Source organism: Dendropsophus ebraccatus, chromosome 6 (genome assembly GCF_027789765.1).
Source record: "Dendropsophus ebraccatus isolate aDenEbr1 chromosome 6, aDenEbr1.pat, whole genome shotgun sequence".
In the NCBI taxonomy this organism is placed as follows: domain Eukaryota; kingdom Metazoa; phylum Chordata; class Amphibia; order Anura; family Hylidae; genus Dendropsophus; species Dendropsophus ebraccatus.
The window spans coordinates 136,076,733-136,092,823 of NC_091459.1; the positions used below are offsets into that span (position 1 = coordinate 136,076,733).

General features: G+C 50.9%; 1 protein-coding gene and 1 long non-coding RNA gene across 4 annotated transcripts in view; one reads left to right on the forward strand and one right to left on the reverse strand.

Annotated features, from left to right (window-relative positions):
- Nucleotides 1-392: 392 nt before the first annotated feature.
- Nucleotides 393-16,091, forward strand: part of LOC138794474 (uncharacterized) — a 59,776-nt gene continuing 44,077 nt past the window's right edge. For all 3 annotated transcript variants that reach the window (XR_011363453.1, XR_011363454.1, XR_011363452.1), the window contains exon 1: nucleotides 393-595. This is a non-coding gene — a long non-coding RNA (uncharacterized lncRNA). The remainder of the gene's footprint in view (nucleotides 596-16,091) is intronic.
- Nucleotides 13,611-16,091, reverse strand: part of MFSD2B (MFSD2 lysolipid transporter B, sphingolipid) — a 39,408-nt gene continuing 36,927 nt past the window's right edge. The window contains exon 14 of the mRNA XM_069973078.1: nucleotides 13,611-14,503. Coding sequence (XP_069829179.1) covers nucleotides 14,467-14,503 — 37 coding nt within the window. The 3' untranslated portion in view covers nucleotides 13,611-14,466. The remainder of the gene's footprint in view (nucleotides 14,504-16,091) is intronic.

The window sequence follows — 16,091 nt, forward strand, 5'->3', positions numbered from 1 at the left end:
GATGGGGAATGTCGTTTCCTATCTTGGATATAGATCGGCTTTTAGAAAAACTTGTAACTCAGGAACAGTAGCAGCTACAAAGATGGGAGACGTCTCAAAATACTCAGAGGGGCTTGGTGAGTAAGGCCAGCTAGGTTTGGGAGCATTACCTTTTTTTTAGCTCTTGGGAGAATACCCCTTTAAGCTTTCTAATGGTAAGAGTCTCTGTTGCCCATAGCAACCAATCACAGCTCAGCTTTCATGTTCCCAGAGCAATGTGAGACATGAAAGCTAAGCTGTGATTGGTTGCTATGGGTCTCTTGCTATAAAACAGCACAATACATTTCCCTTAGTAGCCCATAGCAACCAATCAGAGCTCCTCTTTCACTTTACCAAGGCAAATAATATGTGAAAGCTGAGCTGTGATTGGTTACTATCTGGAAACAAGGATAAATCTACTGAGACCCCACCGGGTGTTTTTCTTTGGGCAGCGTATACTCCTACAGCCAGTGACAGAGGGAAGAGCTGGAGAAGGAGAGTGACCAGCAGGGGGCGCTCCTGTGTGCCGTCCACCATGGTTGTAGTTCCCCTTTCCTCCTCACCTCACACAATAACGGTGAGTACGGCAGAGCGGCCATCTTTGGGGGGGCAGAGCTGACAGGTACAGTGTAAGAGAGGTGGTGTATGGTGTTTTTAGTGCCCCACATTATCATTATTACACACTTACACCCTTGCACACCTTACTACAATGTATAGTGACATAAATAAGTACACATTTTTGGCAACAAGAAAAACCTTTATTTAAGTTATTAAATTATTTGCTGTCGGCGGTCGGGATGTCCCTCGGAGCGTGCTGTGGTGGTGGCGGCGGGGAAGCCGCTGAGCACTTTCTTGGAGATGATGGCCAGGCATTTCCTCAGCTCCTCGGTACTGGTGAAGCATCGCAGGATCAGTCTGATGCTCTGTAGGAAGCCGATCAGCATCCTGCTGGTGGTTGTAGTCCAGGACAATGTCTCACTCGCTGTGATTGCTTGCAGATCGCTGGTGCTGATGGTGGAAATCCACCTGATCCGCTCACCGGCAGTAGTAGTGGTGATCCAGGTGGCTGTGGTCATCCAGATCTCCAGGAAGCTGGTGAGGGCGGTGGTCCAGATGATTAGATCTCTTGTGTTGCAGATCCAGGTGATGAAATCACAGGCGGTGGTGATCACACTCACTGGCTCTACAGCAGCTGTGATCCAGGTCAGCAGGTCACTATTAGTGAAAGTTCAGCTCAGCAGGCGGCTGGCGGTGGATGTCCAGGTAAGCAGGTCAGTGAAGGTGGTTGCTGCACTTTGGAGATGGCTGCTGATGGAAATGAGGTCACAGGTGGTCATATTCCAGTTGGGCAGGTCTCCAATGGTGTTGTTTGGGCTCTGCATTTTGATGGTGCTGGAGATGCTACGCTGCAGGTTGGTGGTGGTGGAATTGGGCCTCTGCAGGTTGGTGGTAATCTTCCAGCTGGGCTGCTCTCTGATGGAACTGCAGGCCCCTGGTGATGTTGTCCCATCATTTCAAATAATTCGCCGTCGGCGGTAGGGATGTCCCTCGGAGCGTGCTGTGGTGGTGGTGGCGGGGAAGCCGCTGAGCACTTCCTCGGATATGATGGCCAGACATTTCCTCAGCTCCTCGGTACTGGAGAGACATCGCACTATAAGTCTGATGCCCTGTAGGGCGCCGATCAGCATCCTGCTGGTGGTATTCATCCAGGACAACGCCTCACCCGCAGTTAGCAGCCAAGCGCACCTGTTGCAGCGACTGGTCAGCCAAGTGAGAAGCTGGAGGGTTGTGGCAATCCACACCAGCTTCTCACTTATGCTGCTCAGTGCGGCCTGCAGATCGCTGGTGGTGACTGTGAAAATAAACGTTGTCAGCTCACCGATGGTGGTGTTGGTGATCCAGGTGGCTGTGGTGGTCCAGATCTCCAGGAAGCTGCTGCGGGTGAGGGTGGTGGTCCAGGCGATCAGGTCTCTGGTGCTGCAGATCCAGTTTATGTAATCACAGGTGGTGGTGATTACACTCACTCTCTCTACAGCAGCCGTGATCCAGGTCAGCAGGGCACTATTACTGAAAGTCCAGCTTAGCAGGCGACTGGTAGTGGATGTCCAGCTGAGCACATCACTAACAGCAGTCAGCCAGCTATGCAGGTCAGTAAAGGCGGTTGCTGCGCTCTGGACATGACTGGTGATGGACATCAGGTCACAGTCGGGCAGGTCTCCAATGGTGGTGTTTGGACGCTGCAGGTTTCTGGTGGTGTAATTGGGCCTCTGCAGGATGGGGGTAATCTTACAGCTGGTCTGGTCTGTGATGGTGCTGTTTGGCCCCAGGCCCAAGGTGATATTGTCCCAGCTGAGCGGGTCGCTGATGTAATTGCCCCAGCTCAGCGGGTTGATGAAGGGTTCAATCATGCTGAGTGGTTGTCTGGTGGAAAGACAGCCCACTAGGATTGGAACCAAATAGCAAAGGAGGTTGCCAAAAATGGCAAGCTCCCTCTCAATCCTCTCCTCTCTCTCCATGGAATGACGAAAATATAAAACCACTAGAAATAACTGTCAGTATACACAGGCAGAAAGCAAGGTAATACCAACAGTGTGATCGCTAGTGAGTCCCTAAGAACAGAGATTCTGGGGCTCGGCACCTTCTTTATAGGGCCCTTAGATGACATCACCAATTATGTCACTTACGTGATGTCACTGCTTGTCATAGTGATGTCATGAGCATGCCCGGGCACGTTGTCAGGTTGTTGTTCCAAGTTGTTGTTGTTGTTGTTTACAAGTCAATGGAAAAATCGGATCCAACCGGTTCCAACCGGATCCAACCGGTTCCAACCGGATGGCACACAATTGCATCGGTAGTTGCATCCGTTTTTTCCATAAAATGTATACGTTAAACGTATAGGATAAAACGCATTGTGAACCTAGCCTTAGCCATGTCACCCACTATACAATGTCAGATGTGAAATAGGCTTTTATGGCCTCTCCGAATGATGTAGGGTGAGTTCAGACATGGAGGATATGTTGCAGATTTTTACAGCCCAATACATGATGGCATAGAGCTCCCAAACAGTAACAGGACCCTCTTTGTGCCCCCCATCTGTAGGTGAGCTGCACCTTGTGCTTCAGTCTGTAGTTAGCTCTTCTCTTGGTGCAAAAATAACTTTGCACTTATGAACTGTGACAATGCCCCCCGTCACTGCACCCCTAGATAAATTGGGCCACTGTCCTCCTAAATCATTGTTTCCCAACCACTGGCTTTTTAGCTGTTGCCAAAATACAACTCCCATCATGTCCTGCCAGTAGTGCATGATGGAAGTTGTAGTTTTGCAGCAACTGGAAGGTGAGTCACTTGTTGGAGAACACTGAATTAAAAAATCTTTCTTTCCCAGTCAGTGACTTTTCAGCTGTTGCCAAACTATAACGGCCATTATACCTTGCCAACAGTCCACATTGGGGGTTGTAGTTTTGCAGCAACTGGAAAGTCACATGTTAGAGAGCGTTGCACTAAAGAAACTGTCCCACAAGTGACTGTTTCCTAACAAGCGACTGTTAAGCTGTTGCCAAAATACACCTGCCATCAGGTTCTGCTAGCTGCTAACAGGGCCCGTCACCTGCCCAGGTAAGCCGGGTGCTGACGCCGGCCCTGTGACTAGCGGTTGTACAACCCGTCCACATGCTTGTGTATGCAGCTCTCTACCTGCTACGGACCAGACAGTTTCCTTGATCTTGGCGTCCTGTATATCCACCCTGGTTGAGTATACATTACAAGGCGTATGCAGCCCTGAAAACCCTGAGGACCCCAGGGCAATAGGAAAAATGGCATTTATAATATGTTTAGTCCTTGCTTCACATCTTTAAAAAATAGTTTTTAAATCACCTGGTGTCAATAAGTTAAACTGATTTGTAACCTATTTCTGTATAAAAAAAGTCCAGTACTTATCAGCTGCTGTATGTCCTGCAAGAAGCAGCAGCGGATTAAATCCAACTTAGGCCCAGCCTGGGCCCCCTAGTGCGGCTGAACCACCCCGCTAGCAGTGGCGCAAGCTCAATATTCTTCCGGTAAAGGAGGTCACAATCCAGCCCTGGACCGTTACTGAATTGCAGAGAGGTGGGGAGCCAGCACAGAGAGGCATTACAGGCCTAGGCCCTGCTAGTGATGTCACAATACCAGCTTTTTTATTTCGATACTCGATACCAGTTCAATACCTCAAAAAAAATACGAATATACCTCCTTGTGCACAACAACTATCATAGCCGCAGTCTGGGGGGAGGGCCCCCAGACTGCGGCTATGATAGTTGTTGTGCACAAGTATGTATGCTGGGAGTTGTAGTGCACAATGGGGTATGCTGGAAGTTGTAGTGCACAATGAGGTATGCTGGGAGTTGCAGTGTTGCAGCAGCAGCCTTCCAATATAACAACAACTCTCAGCAGCAGGGTTCTTGAGACTTGTAGTCCTGACAGCCCCACACTCAGGGCTGTATTTACCACTAGGCACCCGTGGTCCGTGCCTAGGGCAGCACCTTGCAGGGGGGCAGCAGCAGGGGCAAGGAAACAACGTTGTTTGTTTTTATTTTTTTTAGTCTCCCACCTCCCTTTCAGACTTGCCAGTAAATCTGATGTCTTTTTGAGGGGGGTGGGGGTAGGTATAATCAGGTCTGGTGGTGTTGTTCTGGTCTGGCAATGATGCCTGGAGCTACTACCTACCAATCCTGTGGTGAGAATTCCGTCAGACAATATGCAGACTGCTCTAATCATTGATTCAATGTGGAAATTTAGGTGTTAAAAATCATGAAAACGCGATTCAGAATGTTTCTACATGTAGAGAAATGCATGTGGCCGAAACCAGGTTTCCCCACGCTCCCCAAGATTGGGCTTCTTCAGGTTTAGTGCCTAGGGCAGCAGCAGTTGTTAATACGGCCCTGCCCACACTGTGCATGTTGGCATGGCTGCAGCTGCACGCAATGACAGCACCCTCCTCTCCTGACATCCTGTTTGCTGCTGTGACCTCCCCTATAAGATCAGCACACTCCTCTCCTGACATCCTCTGTGCTGCTGTGACGCCTGTATAAAATCAGCACCCTCCTCTCCTGACATCCTCTGTGCTGCTGTGACCTCTTCTATAAGATCAGCACCCTCCTCCTGACATCCTCTGTGCTGCAATAACCCCCCTATAAGATTAGCAGCCTCCTCTCCTGACATCCTCTGTGCTGCTGTGACCTCCCCAATAAGATCAGTACCCCCCTCTTCTGACATCCTCTGTGCTGCTGTGACCTCCCCAATAAGATCAGCACCCTCCTCTCCTGACATCCTCTGTGCTGCTGGGACCTTCATTATAAGATCAGCACCCTCCTCTCCTGACATCCTCTGTGCTGCTGGGACCCTGTGACCTCCCCCTATAAATTCAGCACCCTCCTCTCCTGATAACCTCTGTGCTGCTGTGACCATGTGACCTCCCCTCTAGCCTCTCTGCTGCCCGAGGTGAACTATAGGATGACGCCCCCCCCCCCCCGTCAATCCGCCCACATTATAATCCACTACTGCCCCCCCCCCCACTGCTGTCCCCAATAAACATAATGTTTGGTCCCTTGCTGCACAGAGGATGTCAGGAGAGGAGGGGGCTGATCTTATAGGGGAGGTCACAGCAGCACAGAGGAGGTCAGGAGAGGAGGGTGCTGATCTTATAGGGGAGGTCACAGCAGCACAGAGGAGGTCAGGAGAGGAGGGTGCTAAACCTATAGGAGAGGTCCCAGCAGCACAAAGGAGGTCAGAAGAGGAGGGTGCTAATCCTATAGGAGAGGTCCCAGCAGCACAGAGGATGTCAGGAGAGGAGGGTGCTAATCCTATAGGAGAAGTCCCAGCAGCACAGAGGATGTCAGGAGAGGAGGGTGCTGATCTTTTAGGAGATGGTCCCCCTCTTCCCCCCTTATAGATGGACCCCCTCTTCCCCCCCTTATAGATGGTCCCCTCTCCCTTATAGATGGTCCCCCTCTCCCCCCCCCTTATAGATGGTCCCCCTCTCCCCCCCCTTATAGATGGTCCCCCTCTCCCCCCCCCCCTTCCTTATAGATGCCCCCTTCTCTTCTCCCCCCCTTATAGATGGTCCCCTCTCCCTTATAGATGGTCCCCCTCTCCCCCTCCCTTATAGATGGTCCCCCTCTTTCCCCTCCCTTATAGATGGTCCCCCTCTTTCCCCTCCCTTATAGATGGTCCCTCTCTTTCCCCCTTCTAGATGGTCCCCCTCTTTCCCCTCCCTTCTAGATGGTCCCCCTCTTTCCCCCTTATAGATGGTCCCCCTCTTTCCCCCTTATAGATGGTCCCCCTCTTTCCCCCCTCCCTTATAGATGGTCCCCCTCTCCCCTCCCTTATAGATGGTCCCCCTCTTTCCCCACCCCCTTATAGATGGTCCCCTCTTCCCTCCCCCCCCCTTATAGATGGTCCCCCTCTGCCCCCCCTTATAAATGCCCCCCCTTATAGATGGTCCCCCTCTCCCCCCCCTTATAGATGGTCCCCCTCTTCCCCCCCCTTTATAGATGGTCCCCCTCTCCCCCCCCCTTATAGATGGTCCCCCTCTCCCCCCCTCCCTTATAGATGGTCCCCCTCTCCCCCCTCCCTTATAGATGGTCCCCCTCTTTCCCCTCCCTTATAGATGGTCCCTCTCTTTCCCCCTTATAGATGGTCCCCCTCTTTCCCCTCCCTTCTAGATGGTCCCCCTCTTTCCCCCTTATAGATGGTCCCCCTCTTTTCCCCCTTATAGATGGTCCCCCTCTTTCCCCCCTCCCTTATAGATGGTCCCCCTCTCCCCTCCCTTATAGATGGTCCCCCTCTTTCCCCACCCCCTTATAGATGGTCCCCTCTTCCCTCCCCCCCCCTTATAGATGGTCCCCCTCTGCCCCCCCTTATAAATGCCCCCCCTTATAGATGGTCCCCCTCTCCCCCCCTTATAGATGGTCCCCCTCTTCCCCCCCCCTTATAGATGGTCCCCCTCTCCCCTCTCCCTTATAGATGGTCCCCCTCTCCCCCCCCCTTATAGATGGTCCCCCTCTTTCCCCCCCCTTATAGATGGTCCCCCTCTCCCCCCCTCCTTATAGATGGTCCCCCTCTCCCTTATAGATGGTCCCCCTCTTCCCCCCCCCTTATAGATGGTCCCCCTCTTTCCCCCCCCCCCTTATAGATGGTCCCCCTCTCCCCCCCCCTTATAGATGGTCCCCCCTCTTTCCCCCCCCTTATAGATGGTCCCCCTCTCCCCCCCTCCCTATAGATGGTCCCCCTCTCCCTTATAGATGGTCCCCCTCTTCCCCCCCCCTTATAGATGGTCCCCCTCTTTCCCCCCCCCCTTATAGATGGTCCCCCTCTCCCCCCTCCCTTATAGATGCCCCCCTCCCCCCTGCACAGCAGATAAAACAAAAACAAAAAACAGCACACAACTCACCTGCCATCCGTTCCCCCGTCAGCCTCTCTGGTCTGGTCCCGGCTGATGTGCGGCTGCCCGGGGTGTCCCGTCCTGTCCCCGGCAGCGCGCGCATCAGAGAGCTCACCATGCGCCTGTGGCTGTGACTTCCGGCGCACAGGGAGCTCTCTGATGCACGCGCTGCCGGGGACAGGATGGGACACCTCCGGCAGCCGCACATCAGCCGGGGGACTAAGGCTGCATTCCCACGTTCCGTGATCCTGACGGATCACGGACGTGGAATGCCGGTACCGGAGACCCCCGCGCCCGGACAGCATCTGTAATTAGATGCTGAGAGCGGGGGAGACTGTATTCATAAGCGCCGCGCTGTAGTAACAGCACCGCGCGGCTGATTCATTACAGCGCGGCGCTTATGAATACAGTCTCCCCCGCTCCCAGCATCTAATTACAGATGCTGTCCGGGCGCGGGGGTCTCCGGTACATGGTACAATCAGTGGCGGATTATAATGTGGGCGGCCGCCCGAACCGCCCATATTATAATCTGCCACTGAATGCCGCCCCCAGGGGCGTAGCTTATGTCTCTTGGGCCCTGGTGCAAGAGGTCAACTTGGGCCCCCCCTTTCTCAATGCTATTGGTATATATATATCTCAAGACTGATATTACCAATAATACCAGTATACAGGAAATATTATCACCGCCATACTGTTACTAAACAAATCCTGTTTACTGAGACCAATATTGCCAATATTACCAGTACACAAGGGGAAATATTACCGCCACAACCATCACCACCATATTGTTACTGACCAAATCCAGTATACTAAATCCAATAAAACACAGTACCAGATAACAAGTAACAAATAATACCATCACATAGTGACTAACCCCACCACTGCTACTGAATATAATCCTCTGTACATAGACCAATATCACTTCATACAGTCATATAGAGGTGGACACTGTACACAGGATCTATACACCATATACATTACAGTGCAGTTATATCAAGTGACTCACAGGGGACGTCTTCTCTGATTGGAGTTCTTCCCTTTTCATCTTCTCCATCTGCCCTGGGCCATTATGAGAACTTCTCTGGGCCACGAATCCACAGAATCTACCAGACAGACATATTAGGCTCCTCACACTGACACCATCCTCATCTCTCTAAAAACTGCACATCTGTACTGTCCCCTTTACACCCTCATTTAGTAGGTAGCCCTGACACTATGTGACCCCCTTACAGTACATGCCCCCCTCTGTGCATGCCCTATTGTATACACCCCCCATGTAGTCCACCTTATAGATGGCCCCCAATGTTTCCCCCTTATAGATGGCCCCCTGTGTTGTCCCTCTTATAGATGCCCCCCATGTTATCCCCCATATAGATGGCCCCCCATTTTATCCCCCTTACAGATGCCCCCCATGTTGTCCCCTCCTCCTGCCCCTTCATCACCATACTACTAGCCCTTTCATCCTCCTGCCCCTCCATCATCATACTACTACCCCTTCATCCTCCTGCCCTTTCATAATCATACTACAAACACCTCCATCATAATACTACCACCCCCTTCATCCTCCTGCCCTTTCATCATCATACCACTACACCCATTATCATCCTCTTGTTCCATCATCATACCACTACACACCCCATCATCCTCTTGTTCCATCATCATACCACTACACCCCTCATTATCATACCACTACACCCCCCATCATCCTCTTGTTCCATCATCATCATACCACTACACCCCTCATCATCCTCTTGTTCCTTCATCATCATCATACCACTACATCCCCATCATCCTCTTGTTCCATCATCATACCACTACACCCCCATCATCCTCTTGTTCCTTCATCATCATACCACTACACCCCTCATCATCCTCTTGTTCCATCATCATACCACTACATTCCCATCATCCTCTTGTTCCTTCATCACCATACCACTACATCCCTCATCATCCTCTTGTTCCATCATCATCATACCACTACACCCCTCATCATCCTCTTGTTCCATCATCACCATCATACCACTACACCCCTCATCATCCTCTTGTTCCTTCATCATCATCATACCACTACACCCCCCATCATCCTCTTGTTCCATCATCATACCACTACACCCCCCATCATCCTCTTGTTCCACCATCATACCACTACACCCCCCACCATCCTCTTGTTCCATCATCATCATCATACCACTACACCCCTTATCATCCTCTTGTTCCATCATCACCATCATACCACTACACCCCCCATCATCCTCTTGTTCCATCATCATCATACCACTACACCCCTCATCATCCTCTTGTTCCTTCATCATCATCATACCACTACACCCCCCATCATCCTCTTGTTCCATCATCATCACACCACTACACCCCCATCATCCTCTTGTTCCATCATCATACCACTACACCCCCCATCATCCTCTTGTTCCATCATCATCACACCACTACACCCCCATCATCCTCTTGTTCCATCATCATCATACCACTACACCCCCCATCATCCTCTTGTTCCTTCATCATCACCATACCACTACACCCCCCATCATCCTCTTGTTCCATCATCATCATACCACTACATCCCCATCATCCTCTTGTTCCATCATCATCATCATACCACTACACCCCCCATCATCCTCTTGTTCCATCATCATCACCATACCACTACACCCCCCATCATCCTCTTGTTCCTTCATCATCACCATACCACTACACCCCCCATCATCCTCTTGTTCCATCATCATACCACTACACCCCCCATCATCCTCTTGTTCCACCATCATACCACTACATTCCTCATCATCCTCTTGTTCCTCCATCATCATCATACCACTACATCCCCATCATCCTCTTGTTCCATCATCATACCACTACACCCCATCATCCTCTTGTTCCTTCATCATCATACCACTGCACCCCTCATCATCCTCTTGTTCCATCATCATACCACTACATTCCCATCATCCTCTTGTTCCTTCATCACCATACCACTACACCCCCCATCATCCTCTTGTTCCATCATCATACCACTACACCCCCCATCATCCTCTTGTTCTACCATCATACCACTACACCCCCACCATCCTCTTGTTCCATCATCATCATCATCATACCACTACACCCCTTATCATCCTCTTGTTCCATCATCACCATCATACCACTACACCCCCCATCATCCTCTTGTTCCATCATCATCATACCACTACACCCCTCATCATCCTCTTGTTCCTTCATCATCATCATACCACTACACCCCCCATCATCCTCTTGTTCCATCATCATCACACCACTACACCCCCATCATCCTCTTGTTCCATCATCATACCACTACACCCCCCATCATCCTCTTGTTCCATCATCATCACACCACTACACCCCCATCATCCTCTTGTTCCATCATCATCATACCACTACACCCCCCATCATCCTCTTGTTCCTTCATCATCACCATACCACTACACCCCCCATCATCCTCTTGTTCCATCATCATCATACCACTACATCCCCATCATCCTCTTGTTCCATCATCATCATCATACCACTACACCCCCCATCATCCTCTTGTTCCTTCATCATCACCATACCACTACACCCCCCATCATCCTCTTGTTCCATCACCATACCACTACACCCCCCATCATCCTCTTGTTCCATCACCATACCACTACACCCCCCATCATCCTCTTGTTCCTTCATCATCACCATACCACTACACCCCCCATCATCCTCTTGTTCCATCACCATACCACTACACCCCCCATCATCCTCTTGTTCCATCATCATACCACTACACCCCCCATCATCCTCTTGTTCCTTCATCATACCACTACACCCCCCATCATGCCCTTTAAAACTAAAAAATCTTTACTCACCTGAATGGTTCCTCTAGTCTTCTTGTCACGCGCGCTGGCGGGCTTACCGCGGCTGGGGGGCAGGGCTGTTTTTTTGCCCTCAAGATGCTCCCAGCCCCGCAAGTCAGCCGGGGGGCCGTCCCAGCCTGCCTCTTGTGATCGCAGGCAAAACATTGCTTGCGGTCACAAGAGGGAGTGGGATGGGAGCAGCACAGTGGCAAGGGGGGGCCTTGCGGGCCCCCCCTTGGTAGCGGCCTGGTCGCGGCGGCCTGGTCGCGGCGGCCTGGTCGCGGCGGCGACCGCTGCGACCGTGGTAGCTACGCCACTGGCCGCCCCCATGATAACAGCTGGTGGCGCCACCTGAGGCAGACGACTCAGGTCGCCTCATCATTGCGGCGCCACTGCCTGTAAGATCAGCCCCCTCCTTTCCCCGCAGGCCACGCAGCCACTGTCTAAGGTTTGGGGGCAGTACACATAGCTTTTCACTTGCAGTCCAGGCAGCGGTTTCCTCTCGGGTCATCTATGCCTCCTGTGTGTGTGCTCCGTCTCTCTGTGCCTCCTGTTTGTGCGCTCCGTCTCTCTGTGCCCCCTGTGTGTGCGCTCCGTCTCTCTATGCCTCCTGTGTGCGCTCCGTCTCTCTGTGCCTCCTGTGTGTGCGCTCTGTCTCTCTATGCCTCCTGTGCGCGCTCCGTCTCTCTGTGTCTCCTGTGTGTGTGCTCCATCTCTCTATGCCTCCTGTGTGTGCTCCATCTCTCTCTATGCCTCCTGTGTGCGCTCCGTCTCTGTGCCTCCTGTGTGTTCGCTCCGTCTCTCTATGCCTCCTGTGTGTGCGCTCCGTCTCTGTGCCTCCTGTGTGTTCGCTCCGTCTCTCTGTGCCTCCTGTGTGTGCGCTCCGTCTCTCTGTGCCTCCTGTGTGTGCGCTCCGTCTCTCTATGCCTCCTGCGTGTGCGCTCCGTCTCTCTGTGCCTCCTGTGTGTTCGCTCCGTATCTCTCTGTGCCTCCTGTGTGTGCGCTCCGTCTCTCTCTGTGCCTCCTGTGTGTGCGCTCCGTCTCTCTGTGCCTCCTGTGTGTGCGCTCCGTCTCTCTTTGCCTCCTGTGTGTGCGCTCCGTCTCTCTGTGCCTCCTGTGTGTTCGCTCCGTATCTCTCTGTGCCTCCTGTGTGTGCGCTCCGTCTCTCTCTGTGCCTCCTGTGTGTGCGCTCCGTCTCTCTGTGCCTCCTGTGTGTGCGCTCCGTCTCTCTGTGCCTCCTGTTTGTGCGCTCCGTCTCTCTGTGCCCCCTGTGTGTGTGCTCCATCTCTCTGTGCCTCCTGTGTGTGCGCTCCGTCTCTATGTGCCTCCTGTGTGCGCTCCGTCTCTCTGTGCCTCCTGTGTGCGCGCTCCGTCTCTCTATGCCTCCTGTGTGCGCTCCGTCTCTCTATGCCTCCTGTGTGTGCTCCATCTCTCTATGCCTCCTGTGTGTGCTCCATCTCTCTCTGTGCCTCCTGTGTGTGCTCCATCTCTCTCTATGCCTCCTGTGTGCGCTCGGTCTCTCTGTGCCTCCTGTGTGTTCGCTCCGTCTCTCTGTGCCTCCTGTGTGTTCGCTCTGTATCTCTCTGTGCCTCCTGTGTGTGCACTCCGTCTCTCTCTGTGCCTCCTGTGTGTGCGCTCCGTCTCTCTCTGCCTCCTGTGTGTGCGCTCCGTCTCTCTGTGCCTCCTGTGTGTGCGCTCCGTCTCTCTGTGCCTCCTGTGTGTGCGCTCCGTCTCTCTATGCCTCCTGTGTGTGCGCTCCGTCTCTCTGTGCCTCCTGTGTGTGCGCTCTTTCTCTCTGTGCCTCCTGTGTGTGCGCTCCGTCTCTCTATGCCTCCTGTGTGTGCGCTCCGTCTCTCTGTGCCTCCTGTGTGTGTGCTCCATCTCTCTGTGCCTCCTGTGTGCGCGCTCCGTCTCTCTATGCCTCCTGTGTGTGCGCTCCGTCTCTGTGCCCCCTGTGTGTGACACCAGGGGGCGACACAGAGAACATGGCAGGCGCTCAGAAAGTGGTGTATTCTCTCCAGTCTGATACAGTGTTCTCTGCTGCCACCTCTGTCCATGTCAGGAACTGTCAGAGCAGTAGCAAATCCCCATAGAAAACCTCTTCTGCTCTGGACAGTTCCTGACATGGACAGAGGTGGCAGCAGAGAGCACTGTATCAGACTGGAAAGAATACATATAGAGGAAAGTTATCAATACATCAGTCTGTCAGTGCCGGCTATGGAAAATAAAGAAGAAAAAATCAAGGAAACAAGGAACATGGCAGTTTTATTTCAGATTGAAACAATGAACAAAAGTTTTCATAAATATTTTTTTCCTGCATTTTCCTTCTGGTTCTAATAGCCACAAATCTCTAGTTTTATATCAGGGCAAATAATAGGGATGTTCATTTCTAGCCCAGATCTCAGTGATGTCCTAGAAAAAGGAAAACTGGATCCGCCTCTGCGGAGCGCCTCCATCAGGTTATAATGATAAATGACACTTACTGCGTCTAATGAGGAGGCGAGGCCGGGTAACCCCCATAATATTATCAATGCCCAAAGACAGAAGCTCCTGTACCATCAGTGCCAGGTGGCTGAGAGCTTGTACCTGCTATATTACAGCCCATAGGGAAAGAGACATTTCTCCTGATAACCTGCAGACCTGTGGTACTAATCTATAACTATAATTACATCTTATTATAATAAAATTACTTCACACGTACAAAATAAATCTGAATGTAACAGTTTTGGGTCTTTGATAGATAATATTTGCGCCCATATTCTGGGAAGAACATAGTGATACATGGTCCATAGGTGGATACAATGTGTTGCCTCTTTCCAGCTATTTGCCATGATGATAGCGTGCGGCATCTGCTGATGGTTCCCAGACTGCGGATACTACATGGAGCAGATGCAGCTGATGGTTCCCGGACTCCGGATACTACATGGAGCAGATGCAGCTGATGGTTCCCAGACTCCAGATACTACATGGAGCAGATGCTGCTGATGGTTCCCGGACTCCAGATACTACATGGAGCAGATGCTGCTGATGGTTCCCGGACTCCAGATACTACATGGAGCAGATGCAGCTGATGGTTCCCGGACTCCAGATACTACATGGAGCAGATGCAGCTGATGGTTTTGTGGCTGATATTCCTGTGTTGTAGACTTGTCTCTCCACAGCCGGACATGAGGTTTAGATGACAATGAGGGTGGAGCGTCGTGTCTGCAACCTGAGGAAATGTATTGTGTAAAATTATGTCACTTCTATCATCTTATCTAAAGGGGTACTCCGGGGCGGGAAGCCTTTTTTCAGTATCACCATAGAGCGAGTGGATGAAAACAATGATGTCATTGACGTCCACTTATCTCCCCAATTCCAGCGCTCCAGCGGGAAGGTTAATGGACGTCATTGTTTTAATCCCCCCACCCAGCAATATTGAATAAAAAAACCCTGCCTGGAGCACTCCTTTACCAGTACAAGGGTAAGGAGCCAACAGGACACATAGTTAGTAAGGTTAAAGAAAAAACAGGTCTAAAAAGACACATCAAGTTCAACCAAGAGAGGTGAGAAGAGGGATATAGAGAAGGGGTATGGATGGAAGAAGGGGAGCAGACGGGATTCTATACTTTCACATAGGCATGTATGGTATTTTGCACTAAGGATTGTTATTTATACACTTAAAGGGGTTACCCAGGCTTAAAAAAACATAGCCACTTTCTTATAGAAACAGCACCACTCCTGTCCTCAGTTTGGGTGTGGGGTTTTGTAGCTCAGTTCCATTGAAATGAATGAAGTTGAATTTCAATACCACACACAACCTAAGGACAAGGGTGGCGCTGTTTTTGCAAAAAAGTAGCTTTGTTTTCTTAAACTTGGAAAACCCTCTTAAGGGGAACAATTCACCACCCAAAACAGCATAATAAAGCAAGGTGCAATAGTTCCCATAATATATTGTGATGGTCATCTGTATTTTCAAAATGCCCAAAGTCACTGTATGTGATTTAGTTTTATCTAGGTATCTGGGCAGTGTCTTTCTCCTAACCAGTCACAGTTCCTGGGCTGTAATCGCACCTCTTGGGGTATGATTAACCCTGCTGGGTCACCGGTGTGTTGGCGTATCCCCAAGATGTCGTCCGGCTTTTCATCTAGCCTAATTGTTTTTTCTTTTTTCTATTTTGCTTTTGTACCTTATACCTGCATTGCACTGCTTCTGTGTTTGTGTTTACATTATTTTTTGATGCATTTATCATCTTTAATTTTTTTTTTTGTTTCTACATTTTGACACATTGGTGTGCCATTGCCTTAATTACTTACTTGCTTTATATATAGTTGGTTCTAGTTTGGAGAAAGACACCGCCCAGATGCCTAGGTAGAGATAATGCACATATAGTGCAGGAAAAAATAAGGGTGGTATTACACGGCCCGATACACCTGATTAGCGAGCGCCGATCTGCTAGATTATCGTACAGCAAGGGCTGAACGGCCATCATTAACGTCAGTGGCAGGCCTCTCAGCCAATCACTGGCCAAGACGGGACAGCACTGCAGCCAGTGATTGGATGAGCGGTCTGTCACTTCAAAGGCAGGTTAGGAAGTATCAGCAGTGGCTCTGGTCAGTGCGGGAACATAGACAGGTAAGTATGCATGTTTCCTATCTTCTAAACACAGAGTACTTTGAATTAACAGATAATCGCCCTGGGTAATAGGGCCCTTAAACAGTGATTTCAGGCTCTTTGACGTCACAGGTGATGGAGACAATATATGGGAGGAACTATTGGAGATTGCTTTATTATTGTTTTTTTACTTTGGAACAAAAAT